The following is a 14,912-nucleotide window of genomic DNA, read 5'->3' as shown; positions in this document are numbered from 1 at the left end:
GTCAGGAAACTGGGTAGGTACTTCATGTATGGAGACACTTTCTGAAAATCGGAAAAAAGTACTGAATGTAAACAAATGGTAAAGCAAAATGTGTCCGATTAGACCTGATTACAGAGCATTGACTTTGTTTCTTTGATTACGCGCGACGAGACAATACCTGAATGTGTGAATTGTGAACCTTTGTGATGCTCACAGAAGCGAGGAGCCGAGGAGCCGAGGAGCTGTTTAAACAAGACACCTTCCGTGGGCACGAAACCTGCTGACTTAGCTGAATTTTCTGTTGTCTTAGCTTTTCATTTTAAGGGAGGCTTGTATCAGAGAAGGCGATGAATAACTCTATCGGAAGACGAATGGTAAGTTTTGAACGATTCACCATTTTAGTCCTGGCTAGATCGAGAAGTTTAAAGGCAACTTTCGGTATCGATCCAGTCGCGATCTAAGGCACACGTGTTAATTTGAAATGCTGTAAAAGCTCTATTGGACTCTATTTTCGTGTCCCAGTTTGCCGAATGTGCTGTAACATACAGTCCAGTGTTTTTAACCTGGACATATACTTAAAACAGGACGTTTTCTTGACATTTTTATTTAGCGCTTTATAATAAAAGCGCTTTAAAGGTTATTAAATATCTTAATGCCCGAGTTTCCTACCCTTTCATATTAGTCTGGGGGCAATGGTATTCCCGTGGGAATTTCGTGAAGATTTTTGCCGACTAGCTTAGAAGTGTTAAGTGGGACCTAAGGAACACGATAAATGTTGTCGGCAATCTTGTAACCCGTGCAAAGGCCTTCTGAGGGGAATTGAAAAACATCGCCTGTTTGGCTTAGCATGAAAACGAGGCTGAATGATGAAATTCACAAAAATGTGATATTTAATGGTATTTTAGGATAACTATTAGCAGTTTCGATAGTCTGAGATGTCCAAAAGAATATCTTAACTGGTATGGATAATCTCGATCATGTGACCATGAAATCGAGACTGCATTTTCTTGTGGTTCATTGAACCTTGAACGGACCTGGAACCATAGTGCCTCCCGTCCCCTCGCCATACAGTTTCCTAGTTATGTCAGTAGGAATCAATGAATATCTCGGTGTTGGCAATTTAACGAAATTAAAAGGCTTTGCATGGTCTAGTGACATTAGTAAAAACCATCTTTTCAATATATGCAACATGTCTGCAGACCCTCCCATTCCCCCTCTCAGATTGTAGCAAGTTTTGTGGGTGAACTTTCTACGCATCGCTGTCAGTCGTCCATTACTTTTCCTCTTTTTAACCATATGGCTGTGGCAACCTTAGAATGCATGCTCTGTCGTTGTTTAAAGCAATGATCTGGTATTGGGCATGGAGAATTGCTTCATAAAGTGCACTCTGCGTAGGTAGTAGCCTGTTTGATTGAGCCTGATTCTTTTTGAACGTCTACCACATGAGGCCTTTATTATTCGAGATGCTTGTTCTGAGCTAAAAAGTCTGGCAAACATACTGCTCTATCAGAGCCACTGTCTTCTATTCTGTATTCAGCGTCGTTCCAAGACATCCCAAAGCATTAATTACGTCCTTGTCTGTGTCTCTGAAGGCTTTTCAGCACGCAGGATTATTAGAAAAAAAAACTTCCAGTTATATAGGCTCTACTGAGCACATAGTGCTGCAATTTTAGCACTGCCAAGAGCGCTAGCAATCGACCCGAGTTCAATTACACGGAGGTTCTGACCAGTGCCAGTGACTATGAAGAGTCTTATATACCGTCTTACCTATCAAGGTACTGCAGTTCTGCCATAGCGTCAACAGCAGGGACTCGTAGTTGCAGTTAAGGCTCCGCGTCCACATTTATTATGCCATCTACGTTATTCTGTGTAGCCGTGTTCGTTCTCTGCTGCGATTCACCTCAGTGCTTGTAAAGAATTCTCATTAACGGGCTCTTTGCGAAACAATGGAGCATCATACCGTCGGGTGCAAACATAGACCTCAGTACCACAGAAAACTTACATTGCCCTATCGCTGCCTTGACATCAACCTTAGGTCTGGCTCAACATACTATCATTAGTCTTGAAACTCGACCACTTTACCATTGCAATATACTTTAAGTACCTTTCTGCTGTCTTTCCAAGAAAGAATTTTGCGTTTATTTGTTCTGGGACCAGCGGTTCACTATGTTCGGGTGAATTCTGTCTTTAGCAAATACCTTACAAAGTGCCTTTTCTCTCTCACTTTTATGGCAAAGATCACTCTTCATTGCTTCAGGTATGATCATGACTATTCGGTTAAACAATTGTAAAGTTCTTTAACCTTTTCTTTAAACGGGTTAGCAAAGTTCCGCATTATGGTCAACAACCGATCGATAACTCTGTATTCGCGTTGTGAAATAAAAGCTGCATTAGTGAAGACATCCCAGACATTTGCTTTGCCTTAGGAAAACTTTGCTCTAGCACTTAGGTTTAGAGTGATCCCAATAAGTCCTCCTGCAACCTTCATGCAACGGTTGATATGATAGAGAGTGGTAACCGAGCCTATAGCGGGTTCTTGTTCACTTCCCTGTTACCATGGAAATTTTATTTAGACCTCAAGGCTTCTTTAAGTAATAAACGTTTTTTTTTTCTACCATTTACTTTCAACGGTTTTCACTACGTAGAAATAAAAGCAGTCTAGTTATGAAACACCTAAGAAACAAAAGTTCAATAAAATTAATGATTGATTTTCCTCGCTGTCCGCATTCAGAGCCGAAAGACTCGCACTTCATTCTATTAACCCTATTCAGACCGGGCTTTTTTTGGACATTCTCAGACCGGGGGGATATGTATTTTCCAGAATATTCAAGCAATCTCCATGAAACTTGTAGGATGTATTGTATGTCCAAAACTCTTTCTATTCCCTTGTAAAAATTTTACCGCGATCGCGCCGCGAATCGCGGCGCGTTTTTGGCCGCCGCGATTGGCGCGATCGCGCCGCGATTGAGCTTGGATCGCGCCGCGATTCGCGCCGCGATTCGTGCCGCGATTCGCGCCGCGTTTTTGGCCGCCGCGATTAGCGCGATCGCGCCGCGATTGAGCTTGGATCGCGCCGCGATTCGCGCCGCGATCGGCTTGGATCGCGCCGCGTTTTTGGCCGCCGCGATTCTCGCATCGCGGCGCGATGGATCGGGAATCGCGCCGCGATCGCGCCTAAATCTATAAATTTAAAAACAATTATCTTGGCGTTTTGCATACCGACAAAACAAACACACAGACTGTATCGAAACAACATCATTTATTTACAGAAGCTTACAGAAAAAGACGGCCAGTTTCGCTGCCGAGCACAATTAAATTTCGCAAAGCCGGAGAGCGTGATTGAGTCTTTAGTTTACAAGCAAATAATAAGTGAACAGTTCTTCGGTAAAATGTGAACAACACATACATAACGGTAACTAACCTTTTACTCGTGGTCAAGCGAAAGAAGATGCAATGATGTGATCTACCAAACGAGCGAACTATCTCTTGCATCTGCGAAGTAGCCGAACCGTCGAAGATGCGCTTTCTTTTCCCCGAAGCTTTTTTAAATAATACAACATTTAAGTCCCAAGCATCAACAGGTACAACTATGCATTGAATGGTCCTTACCGTCAAAATGTTTTCCTCTTTCCACTGTTCGAGTTTTGCATTTTTTTTATATTCACAGTTTAGCTGTAGTTCAGTCAACAAAGTTCATGACGAAGCGACGAAGCGCTAGCTGTTGAAATTATAAACAAGCAGTCGCTCGAATTAACAAAACAAATTCTAGCAGTTTTCACAGAGACGCTTTTCCCTCAAGTTAGGTCGCTTCTAAATTCTTGTTATTAACAGAAGCAGCTAAAAAAGAACACATTTTTCCAGTCCTGATTGTGAAGAGAAAACATACCAACTTTCTCGAAATAAAATTTCTTTTCTGCTTGCGATGGCGTAGCGATTGCGTGTACTATGCACTACGTGACCTAACTCAGCCAATCGAAACGCTCAGTTCACGACACCTTGCGGCAAAAGGCGGGAAAGGACTTCGATGTGTGTGGTCTACGATCGTGGTCTACGGGAAGGTAAATATAAAGCTCTAAAAAAAGCTCATTCTGACAGCCTCTTCGGAGCCACAATTAAATTAAATGCCATATAGAGGATTTTTCAATGCAAAAAACGCAATTGCAGCGAATTCCTGATTGTATTTGCATTTGAAGAAAATGGCCGACAGAAATTTGTCATTGGATTGCTCAAAGGTATTAAGGCTCCTCAAAGATAAGAAAAGAAAGAAACAAAGTGTTTGAAAAGATTTAAAAACGGACTGTTAAGAAATAAAAATTCTTATCTTTTAATTTATCTTTACTCATTATCACGCGCCGCTTTGTCGCGCCAGTTCGTCTAGACTAAAACTAAATAAAACTTTTCTCGTGGGAATCACGTCCTCACGGCTCACCGTCACGTAATGAAATGTTTTTCGACATTTTAAATCAAACTAGTTTTATAACTACTTTGATTAGTACTTAAAGTTTAATTCATCAATACAAGTCATGATTTGCGTTACGACCACAGCATGATTTGTGTGAGTTTCAAAGCATATTGACTTTCTCCCGGTGATCGAGAAGTGAGTTCTCGCCGGGAACACTTCCCGAGATTTATTCCAGCCCCCCAAATCGCGGTGCAGTGGTAATCAATCGCGCCGCGATCGCACTCATCACGCCGCGATCGCGACTATCGCGGCAATCGCGGCGCGATCGCGACATTCGCGGCGCGATCGCAACTATCGCGGCGCGTTCGCGTTCATTTACAATCGCGTCACGCACGATCGCGTCGCGATGACAACAAATCGCGGCGCGATCGCGTCAGTCGCGGCGCGATCGCGTCATTCGCGGCGCGATCGCGCCGCGATCGCGGTAAAATTTTTACAAGGGTTGGTATACATCACGTGGGATGGTGACGTCACATCACGTGACAATTACATCATGATGTCAAAACAGCCGCCATCTTGGATCAGCCATGTTGCATTTCATAATTTTTCCAAAATACCTGCAAACCACCCAAAATCACTGCAAAGTACTCAAAATAAATAAAAATGTGCTTTAAACCCGCAAAAATGTAAAAATAATCCCATTTAAGTTGATTTTTAATACCAGAAACACGACATGGTGATGTCAAGTTCCTGACACATCATACAACCCTACCAAATTGTTGCCAGATAAATTTTAGGAAAACTCAGAAAGTTTGGCAGCGTGTTCTTAAATCTTAAAAAAGTTATAAAAGTTCAAAGTCAGCGCGGGCCTCAAAAGCCCCCCCCGCCCCCGGTCTGAAAAGGGTTAAGACATTTTGCAAAATAATGGGCATCTTTGACCTCTTATAGCTCACATCCAATAGGTTTCTGTTGCAGTTATTGTTAATATTTAACTTAACATGTCGAGGTTTTAACAGTTTTAAAACAATATAATATTTAAGCAATCACAATAAAACTAATAGGATGTATAGTATGTCCGAACATTTATCTTTTGGTGTATTTCACGTGACATGAAAACGTCACATAACGTGATAATTACATCACAATGTCAAACAGCCGCCATCTTGGATCCGCCATCTTGGATTTTCATCCAAAACGCCAGAAAACCACCCAAAATTACTGGAAAGTACTCATCATCAAAAACAATGTGCTTAACAATCGTGAAAAGGTAAAAATAATTGCATTAAAGTTAATTTTCATTAATAGAAACACGAAAATTACATATCTGGGAAAACATGCCTGTCAAAATGCTGTTTCCATGGTGATGTCAAGTTCCTGACACAACAATCTATCATACCAAATTATTTCCAGATAAATTTTAGATAAACTCGCAAAGTTTGGCAGCGTTTGGTTGAATCCTGAAAAGGCCACAAGCGTTCAAAGTCAGCGCTGGCGTCAAAAGCCCCCGTCCCACCCCGGTCTGAATAGGGTTAAGTCATGTGACCAGTATAATCAGTGCAAGCTATAGTATTTTATCTCATAATTTTAAGGACTAGGAAAATGTCGACCTAAAATACTAAAAATTGCAATATTTCAACCAATTTAGAACTCGCGCGAAGCAATTTAGAACTTCAGCCTCGTTTTCATGCTGAGCCACAAAGGGCACATTTCAACGCTCCAACGCTCCCGTCTGCACGGGTTACAAAAGTGCCGACAACATTTATTGGGTCCCTTCGACCCTCCACAACACTTTTACACTGGTCGGCAAAAATCTTCACGAAATTCCCACGGAACTTTTTTCAGCGACATTTGCTCCTGGACTATATACCTCAACTTGTGACATCCTACCCTGGGTGCCAGAGGTATTTCTTGCGCGGTTTCCGGTGTCGGTCATGTCTGCCGAAGTATCCACCGCGCGCGAGAAAAATCCTCTGGTACCCAGGGTAGTGACATCCCTACCCTTTTATATACCTGAAGCCTCAAAAAGGAACCCCTTTGGGCGGAGCCTCCCTGTATGGGTTTAAAATTTTCGATTCCGAGATTTTTTTGGGTTGGAAAATTTGGCAAGTATTTTTTGGGGTGACTTGATTTAAATAGGGGATTTTTTTTGGCTTATTTTTGGTATGATAAATAAACAAACATGGCTGAGTAAAGTTTATTTTATCAAGTTTTGCCAAATACCGGATGCAGTGATCGCTGGTGAACCGATCCACAGAGGAGGGGGACAGATCATCCCTACAGCCAGACGAGTCGCGGTATTTGCTATGAAACTTAAATGTTATGTTAGCAAAAAAAAATAATTCTATGGATCTAAATGATAAAACCATAGCTTCATTGCAACCCGGAATGACTGTGTCTACCAGTCGTTATTATTTTATAAAGTTACAAGCAAACAAGATTGACAAGATTAACTTTGAAAACTGTTCAGCCCAACAATATTTCAAAAACCCGTATCGCAATCCATTTCAATCTTCTTTGCTTTTGGCCATCCCTACCTCCTTTTGCATTTGTTGTGCTATTGAAATGTTCATTCACTGTTTTAGAGGTTATTTTTATATTTGGTCATTTCCTATGCCTAAATTAAGCTAAAATCTGTGACACAGTCTCTTTAAGTACAGATTCTGCCCACCGCCTCAAAATATTAAGCTATTGTCATCGATTGAAAATGGCTCTGCAATTGCTGTGATTTAACCACATCCCATAATATTTCATAATCAAGCATCCACTGCTAAAAAAAAAAGTGTGCAAGCAACTGTGACTGTATATGATTGTATGCAATCATGTGGGAATGGATCACTCTGTAATCTTTGTAATCAAACAGTTCGATAATTCCTGTGATTGTCAGCGATCCTCTGTGGTTGTCTGTTGAAAACTGTGCATGATGGCTGCAACTGATCCACGTGTAATGTACACCTGCCAACTCTCGTTCCTTTAGTTAGTTGTGAATCTCACACATATTATCATATGGATATCATGAAGTATATATGATGTAATGTTGAATGTTGTAAAAAGAAATTTATCAACCTTTGATGGACTAGCATCACCTATAAAGGAAGTATCAAGACTCCTATATAGTCACTTAATCATACATTGCCTCCAAGAAACTTAAGTTACCGTATTTACCGGTATTCGATTAAGCTCCCACCTCGAATAAGCTCCCACCCTGAAATTAGGGAAAGTTAATAAGCGCCCAAAATTTGCAAATTAGATACCATTTTTATAAGAACCTATATTTAGCCTAAAATTTGGAAACGGGTTCTTATTTTTTAAAATTGACTAAAAATGTTTACTTTTGGGAAAATATGAAATGATTAGTGCCTAATCTTTACGTAAACACTACGTGGTATGCAAATTTTATACAAGAGAAAGGCTGAATACCACTAAAATCTCTATAACAACATTGATCTTGACAAAAGCCAAACAAAGGTTATTTTCCTTCATCGGTTGTTGAATCTGTTTATACGCTTAAGGTTCGCTTGTGTGGCGATTAACTCCGGATCAGAGTTGTTCCATAGGACTGTGCTAGAATAATGGCACCAATGGCAATACTTTCACCCTTTTTGATTTAATCTTAAAGATTTATTTCACAAACAAACAAAATGCTGCAATGTCTCTGCAGTGTATTATATCCCGCCAGATAACCTTTTGCAGACGCTCACGAAATCCGATTGATACAGACCGAGAGTAAAATGATTGCTATCCTTTTTTTTTAAAGTAGCCCTGGTTATTCCATTTTCCTTATACTATTGGCAGCCTATGAACAAAAATCCCCTACAAGACATTTGCTAAAGTGTTGATTGTATTACAGGACGATGAGTCTACCGTAACGAGAAACTAATTCCTGTTGTTGTTGTTCTTCTTCTTGTTACTGTTTTTACATGGTTAAGGTAGGATGTGCTTTATTCACATCATAGATGTTTTTATTTTTCAGCTGCCCTTAAAAAGTTTGGCGTTTAATTTTTTGACCACACCAGACAACGAAAGTGGTCTGAGCTGTCTACAGTCAGCCTGCATTGACGGGGACGTAGAGACTGTCAGCGCAATCTTGAACCATAGTCCAGACAAACTTGACAGTGCCATAGCCTTTAGTATGAAGATTGGTCAGAACGCAACTAATTTCGCTGGCAAATCAATTTACGCAGTCTTGCGACAGCAAGTCTCCATAGAGCATAAGCAGATCAGCGGACTTGTTGAAAAAGTTACAAAACATTTCCAATCCCAGTCCCTTCTTCATTTAGCTGCAAAAATGGGAAATGTAGAGCATCTTCGAAGGTTACTTGACTGTGGTGAGCATGTTGATACTTTGTCGCCTGACCTGTGTGCGGATAGAGAGACCCCTCTGATGTTGGCAGCCAGGTTTAATGAAGAAAGTGTTGTAGAATTTCTTGCTGAAAGAGGTGCGTCATTAGAGATAGAAGATTATGAGGGATACACTGCACTGCATCATGCAGCAATGGGTGGAAAAAGTACAAATATACTACGCTTAATAGAGCTTGGAGCTGATGCTTCGAAATGTAATAACAGCGAATCAGCAATTCATCTGGCGGTTGAAAACGGTCACACGGAGGCCGTACGTCTTCTTCTGGAGCACGGTGTCGATGGAAAGAACGTCCAATATAACAGTATGACTCCTCTCATGTTAGCTGCGCTAAAAGGCCACTTGCAAATTGTTCATTTGTTACTAGACAAGGGTGAAGATTTGAGTAAGGGCGATGCATTGGGTCGACTACCTTTACATTATGCCGCTACAGGAAACCAAACAGATGTAGTCAAATTTCTGCTTGAAAAAAACGGAAATGTGTTAACAAAGACGTCAAGCGAGGAAACACTTCTGCACTTCGCCACTTCTCTGAAATTAGTCCAGTATCTCGTTGAGCAAGGAGCTGACATTAATGCAAGGGACTCCGGACATGGAACACCGTTACATGCTGCTGCTGCCAAGGGGCAATCTGATACAGTCAGTTATCTTTTGGATCAAGGCGCTGATGTTAACTCGCGAGACGTTTCTGGTTGCTCAACTTTGTACTTTGCCGTTAGTGAAGGTCATGCTGCCGCCTCTAAGGTTTTGATTGAAAGAGGATGCGATTTGAGGCTTGTAAACAGGGACGGCGACAATTTGTTTGAAATAGCTGCTGAAAAAGGGCTAACAGATGTACTGCAACTGTTTCTCGATAGAGGTTTATCAAAGGCCATTGATAGAGTCAACGAATATGGCGAAACACCACTGATACAAGCGGCGAGGGCCGGACATTGTGATACGGTCGCTTTTCTCTTAGATCAAGGAGCTAACATCAATGGAAGTAACGCCACAAAAGTAAAAAATGCAAAAGAAAGTTGTGGTGATCACGGAGACAGCGACTGTGAAGACAGCGAGGAAGACGAAGATGAACATACACGGTTCCCCAACAGAATGGAACACATCTCCCCCTTGTTTAGCGCTTTACAAGCGGGTCAATGCAAAGTAGCAAAACTCCTGATAGAACGAGGAGCTGATACTTCGAATTCGGTTCTTGTAGAGCTTGCTACTAGGTATTGTTCCCATGATGTTCTTCCAATGCTTTGTGATAAGAAGGAGTTTGAAAATGGCGAAACTTTGCTGACATCAGCAGCTTCTCGTCAAGACTTTGATTCGATTCGGCTTCTTTTAGAAAAGGGTGTAGATGTGAATGAGAAGAATACGTCAGGCGATACAGCTCTCTCTTGTATTCTTAGGTTCGCACCTTGCCCTCGTGCCATGGAAATTAGTAAGCTCCTGGTTTCGTATGGTGCGGATATTAATATCACGAATGGGAGATTCGAAACGCCCCTTGAGATAGCTTGTTCTAGGAATTTCGACAAAGTAGCTGAGCTTCTCCTGGAACTCGGCTGTGAAACAAACGTTAAGAGTTCGTATTCACCCCTTCATTATGCCACCATGAACAACAACGGCAAACTTGTCAAGATGCTACTTCAGTACGGTGCTGATGCCAATGACAAAAGTGACATCAAAGATATGACGCCCTTGCATATAGCTGTAACTTCACATAGTGTCCACGCAGCCCAAGTGTTGTTGGAACATGGCGTTGAGTTGGAAGCCATAAACTCAATAGGTCGCACAGCCCTTGCTGAAGCAGTAGATCGCGGTGTTTTGCCAATTGTACAATCCTTACTAAAACAGGGAAGCAGTGTTCATAGCAAGGACAAACTGGGCAAGACTCCTCTAATGCTTGCTGTAGAAAGAGTGCAATATGGCGACACAGAGACTGATAAAATCACCCTCATCAAAGCACTGCTGGAACATGGAAGCATGGTAAACGTGATTGATGAGTATGAGAGATCTCCCCTTCATCACGCTATTACACATCATGCCACAAGGGAATGCTGTGAGCTCCTTGTACGATATGGAGCTGATGTGAATTTACCAGACGTCAACAAAGAGACGCCTTTGCATTTTGCCGCAATGGCTGCTAACACAACTTGCATCGAATGGCTTCTTCAGCAAGGTGTGAACGTGGGTGCCTTGGACAGGAAAAATCGCACCCCACTTCATGCAGCTGCTTACGGGGGCCACATAAGTTGCCTTGAATTGTTGATTCAACATGGTGCTGATGTCCATTTAGCTGACAAAATGGGCTGGCTTCCTCTGCACTTTGCTGCTGCAGGAGGACAACTTGGTTCTGCCGAAGTTTTGTTTCAAAATGAGAGTGATTTGGCAACTGTTGACAACAAGGGAAGAACTGTTCTGCATCTGGCGGTAAGAAGCGGATGTAGAGATTTGATTGACTTCCTTGTTCTTCATGGAAGTGACGTTAATGCAAAAGATTTTTGTGGACGTACAATTCTTGGAGAAATGTTCGAATGCAAGAGTTATTTTGGGGGCTGGGATCTGGATTGTAGCGTTCTGGACGTTTATCTTGACAATGGGGGTGACCAGCACGCTGTCGATGCAGCGACTGGTCGAACAACTCTTCACCTTGCGGCAATGTTTCAAGACATCACTACACGTACGTTGGACAATCTCCTAAATCACGGATTGGAGCTTGAGGCAAGAGACAAGAATGGAGAAACACCTCTTCACCGAGCAGCTGCAGGAGGAAGTTCAGAGATAATACAACGACTTGTTGATGGAGGAGCAGACTTGGCTGCTGTTAACAACAGAGGACAGACGCCATTTCTAGTAAGTCTTGCTGCAAACAACAAGGTAGGATCGAAGATTTTACTGAAACATGGAAGCAACCTGCAAGTAGCAGATAACGATGGCAACACAGCACTTCATTATGCTATACTTCTGAATAGTATCAGTCTTCTGAAACTGATAGTAAAAAATGCTGGTGATGTTAATGTGGCGAATGTAGATGGTTGTACTCCTCTTCACCGAGCTGCGTTCTATACATTCTCAAACGGTGTTGTAAGGCTTCTGTTGAAGGCAGGGGCAAATGTTCATTGTCAGGATAGGCAAGGAAACACCCCTCTTCACATAGCTATTGCAGAAGCTAGATATGAGATCGCCAGCCTGCTCATTGAAAACGGAAGTGATGTCCTTGCTACCAATGTACAGGGAAGAACATGCCTGCATATGGCAAGTGGTATGGTGGAAAAACTCATTCTGCACGGGGCACAAGTTAATGCTGTTGATGAATTGGGCTGCACCCCTCTTCATCTTGCCGTAAATGACAGGTTGCTAACAGAAGATTTGTTGAAGCATGGCAGTGATCCAGAAGCTGTGGATTATAAAGGCAGTACACCTCTTCACATGGGCTGCTGTTTAGGGAGCAAGGAAGCTGTCAGCGTTATGATTAAACAAGGAAGGTTAAAAAAGAGCAATATGTGTTTTTTCCCAGGTTCTTCTTAGATTTTTTAAATTAGCTTCCCAATCGGTCAAGTAATTCTATGTACAGAAAATAGGACGACTTGATATTTAGAGCAATCTTGCTTGCTTTGACTTCTGCGAAAAAAGAAAAAGTAAAAGCTGAGTACGTTAGCTTTCTATTCGTAAATGAATTTCTGTATTTTTCACTTGGGATAAGTATTTTTAATTATGTGATTATTTGGTTTCATTTACAGCAATATTGAGGCTAGAGATGCAAAAGGCTGCACTCCACTTCACATCTGCGTCGTTTTTGATCAGAAACCCACTGCTCGTCTACTCGTTGAAAGAGGAGCAGATCTTGAAGCTCGAGACAATGAAGGAAGCACTCCTCTTCATCTGGCTTCAGCTTTCAGTGATGTGTCCATAGTTCGTCTGCTTCTTGAACACGGAGCAAATGTGAAGTCAAGAGATTCAGAAGGTAGCGTTGCTCTTCACACAGCGGCTGCACTTGGCAAGACAGAAATCGTGCGAGTGTTAGTTGATGCAGGCAGTGATGTCAATGCGCTTGATGCTAGTGGAAACACACCACTGCACGTGTCTGCATGCTCTGGTCACGTGATGGTGGTTCGCCTGTTGCTGGATAATGGAGCAGATTTGTATGCAGTCAACAAGGAAGGGTTAACCCCGGCTGGATGTGCAAAAGTGTTTGGTCACAAGAAAGTGGAGCAGTGTATTAAGGAAAGACGCAGCTTGAATACATGACACTAATGTCAACGCTGATAGAATAGGCCCTCCTTTACTGCACAAACAGCTTGTATTTTATATATAATAGGCCTTAAACTACTATGTTTCTTCCTCAGTGATTTACATGTATCTTAAGTTTTAAATCCGTGTGAATAAGTCTTCTTCTTCAGGACCCAAACAACCTGGTTGCACTTGGGGCGTCTGTCAGGGTTCTCCACTTTTGCTGGTCCAGCTTGGTCCTTTGCCTGTTGTCTAGCTGTTTCGATTGTGAGGCCACGCTCCAACAACTCTTTCTGCACTGTTCTTCGCCAGGTCTCGTTAGGCTTACCTCTGCTCCGCTTTCCTTGGGGTGTCCATCTCAATTTAACCCTTTACACTGAGTCAAGAACAACTGTTGCACTCCGCCAAGAACAAGTTGTGAAGAACAACTGCTTAAAATTTAGGCTAACGCTTGAAAGCTGAAGGTTCACTTTCTTTGAATGCAGTGTAGATATAGAATCAAACCACTATCGGGCAAAGATTGAGAGCATGGAAAAATCGTTTCTCGAGGTGATGTGCGTAGATTTTATGTGTATTTGTGAATGTCAGTCGTTTCGCCCACAAGTTGTTTCGCCTACAGGTCAGTTCGCCTTGATCTTTAGCAGAGCGTATTTCTTAAGGTTGCGATCGGGGATTTTACTCACTGGTCACACGTAATGTTTGACTAGTATGGACTAGGGAAGAAGACACAAGACCTGGGACCGAGAAAGGATGTTCTCGCATCACGCATAGCTTAGCGGTGCTACCTACGAAAAGAATTTTTTTCATTAAGACATGAGGCAAATGTGTTACTCTGATTGCTTTAAAAGTTGCAAGAACATCTTTTCAAGTGAATGCATGGGTGAACTGGTTTTACAATAAAGCTTACTACGTCTTCACACTTATTAAAATAACTTTTTTTTATTTTAGTTCATAGTGGCCCTTAACCTAGTTATTGACAACAGTTCTAATCTTACTCTTTGCACTTAATTCAAACTAGTTTTTGCTACAATTTCTTAAGTGGCAAATGCTATTTAACAATTAGACTACGAGCCCGAGTTTTCTATGAGCAAATAGTCAACGAGGCGCAGCCGAGTTGACTATCGCTCATAGAAAACGAGGGCGAGTAGTCTAATTGTTTTAGTAGAAACTCTAAGGATTTCAGTCCAAAACCTACAATCGTATTGTGCACTTTGAAGACAAAAATCAAGAAAATTTACCGCTTAAAGAACTACTCGCGAACGCGACTGTTTTCTATCGGCGAATAGAAAACAGTGGGAGAACCAATCAGATTCGCGGATTTCCAATAGAACACAGCTGAGTTTCTACTAATAAATCATATCAACTCCTCATGTTTGCACGCGCGAGCGAAAGTTATCTTTATGGAAGTAATTAGCTGTTACTGTCAAGAAAGTCGCAAGTACAAATTAAACAATAGAAAATGTTTATACACTGTAATAAAGAAACAGGAAAAAAAATTACAATTACCTTGCACGGGCCACTGTTCAACTGCATGGTTAAACAACTTACTTAGCAATAACGCGTGTGACAAAATAAAGTTAAATGATGGTGTGTGACAAATTAGAACTTAGTCTGCTCGCTCTTTACTTGTTTGCTTCGGCGAAAATAACACACACGTACCACGCTTCGGCGAAAATAACACACACACACCATCAAGTTAGGTTAACTTTATTAATATTGAACTTTATTTAGGTATTCCTCTCTTCTATCTTTTGGAATATAGCAATTGCAAGCTTTGAGGTAGGCGAATCGACTTCAATGTAGGCGAAACAACTCAGGTTGTTGTGTAGGCGAACCGACTTCACTGTAGGCGAATCGACCTGTAGGCGAAACAACTTGTAGGCGAAACGACCGGATTCCGTATTTGTCAGAGATACCATACCACTCGGTCCTTTTACCATGATTGGTAATATATAATGT

General features: G+C 41.7%; 1 protein-coding gene and 1 long non-coding RNA gene across 2 annotated transcripts in view; both read left to right on the top strand.

Moving 5' to 3' along the window:
• LOC144650780 (uncharacterized) overlaps positions 1 to 14,912 on the top strand; it is a 207,753-nt gene that overhangs the window by 140,235 nt on the left and 52,606 nt on the right. The gene's annotated exons all lie outside the window — the stretch shown is intronic.
• LOC144650720 (uncharacterized) lies at positions 90 to 13,850 on the top strand. Its single transcript, XM_078510458.1, has 3 exons — positions 90 to 353; positions 8,352 to 12,208; positions 12,464 to 13,850. The coding sequence occupies exons 1-3, from the start codon at positions 327 to 329 to the stop codon at positions 12,969 to 12,971; spliced, it is 4,392 nt and encodes a 1,463-aa protein (XP_078366584.1). The 5' UTR covers positions 90 to 326; the 3' UTR covers positions 12,972 to 13,850.

The sequence above is a fragment of the Oculina patagonica genome, chromosome 4, assembly GCF_052425735.1.
Source record: "Oculina patagonica isolate OP01 chromosome 4, crgOcupat, whole genome shotgun sequence".
Classification (NCBI taxonomy): Eukaryota; Metazoa; Cnidaria; class Anthozoa; order Scleractinia; family Oculinidae; genus Oculina; species Oculina patagonica.
The sequence above is the reverse complement of the archived record's forward strand: the minus strand, read 5'-3'. Positions and strand labels throughout refer to the sequence as shown.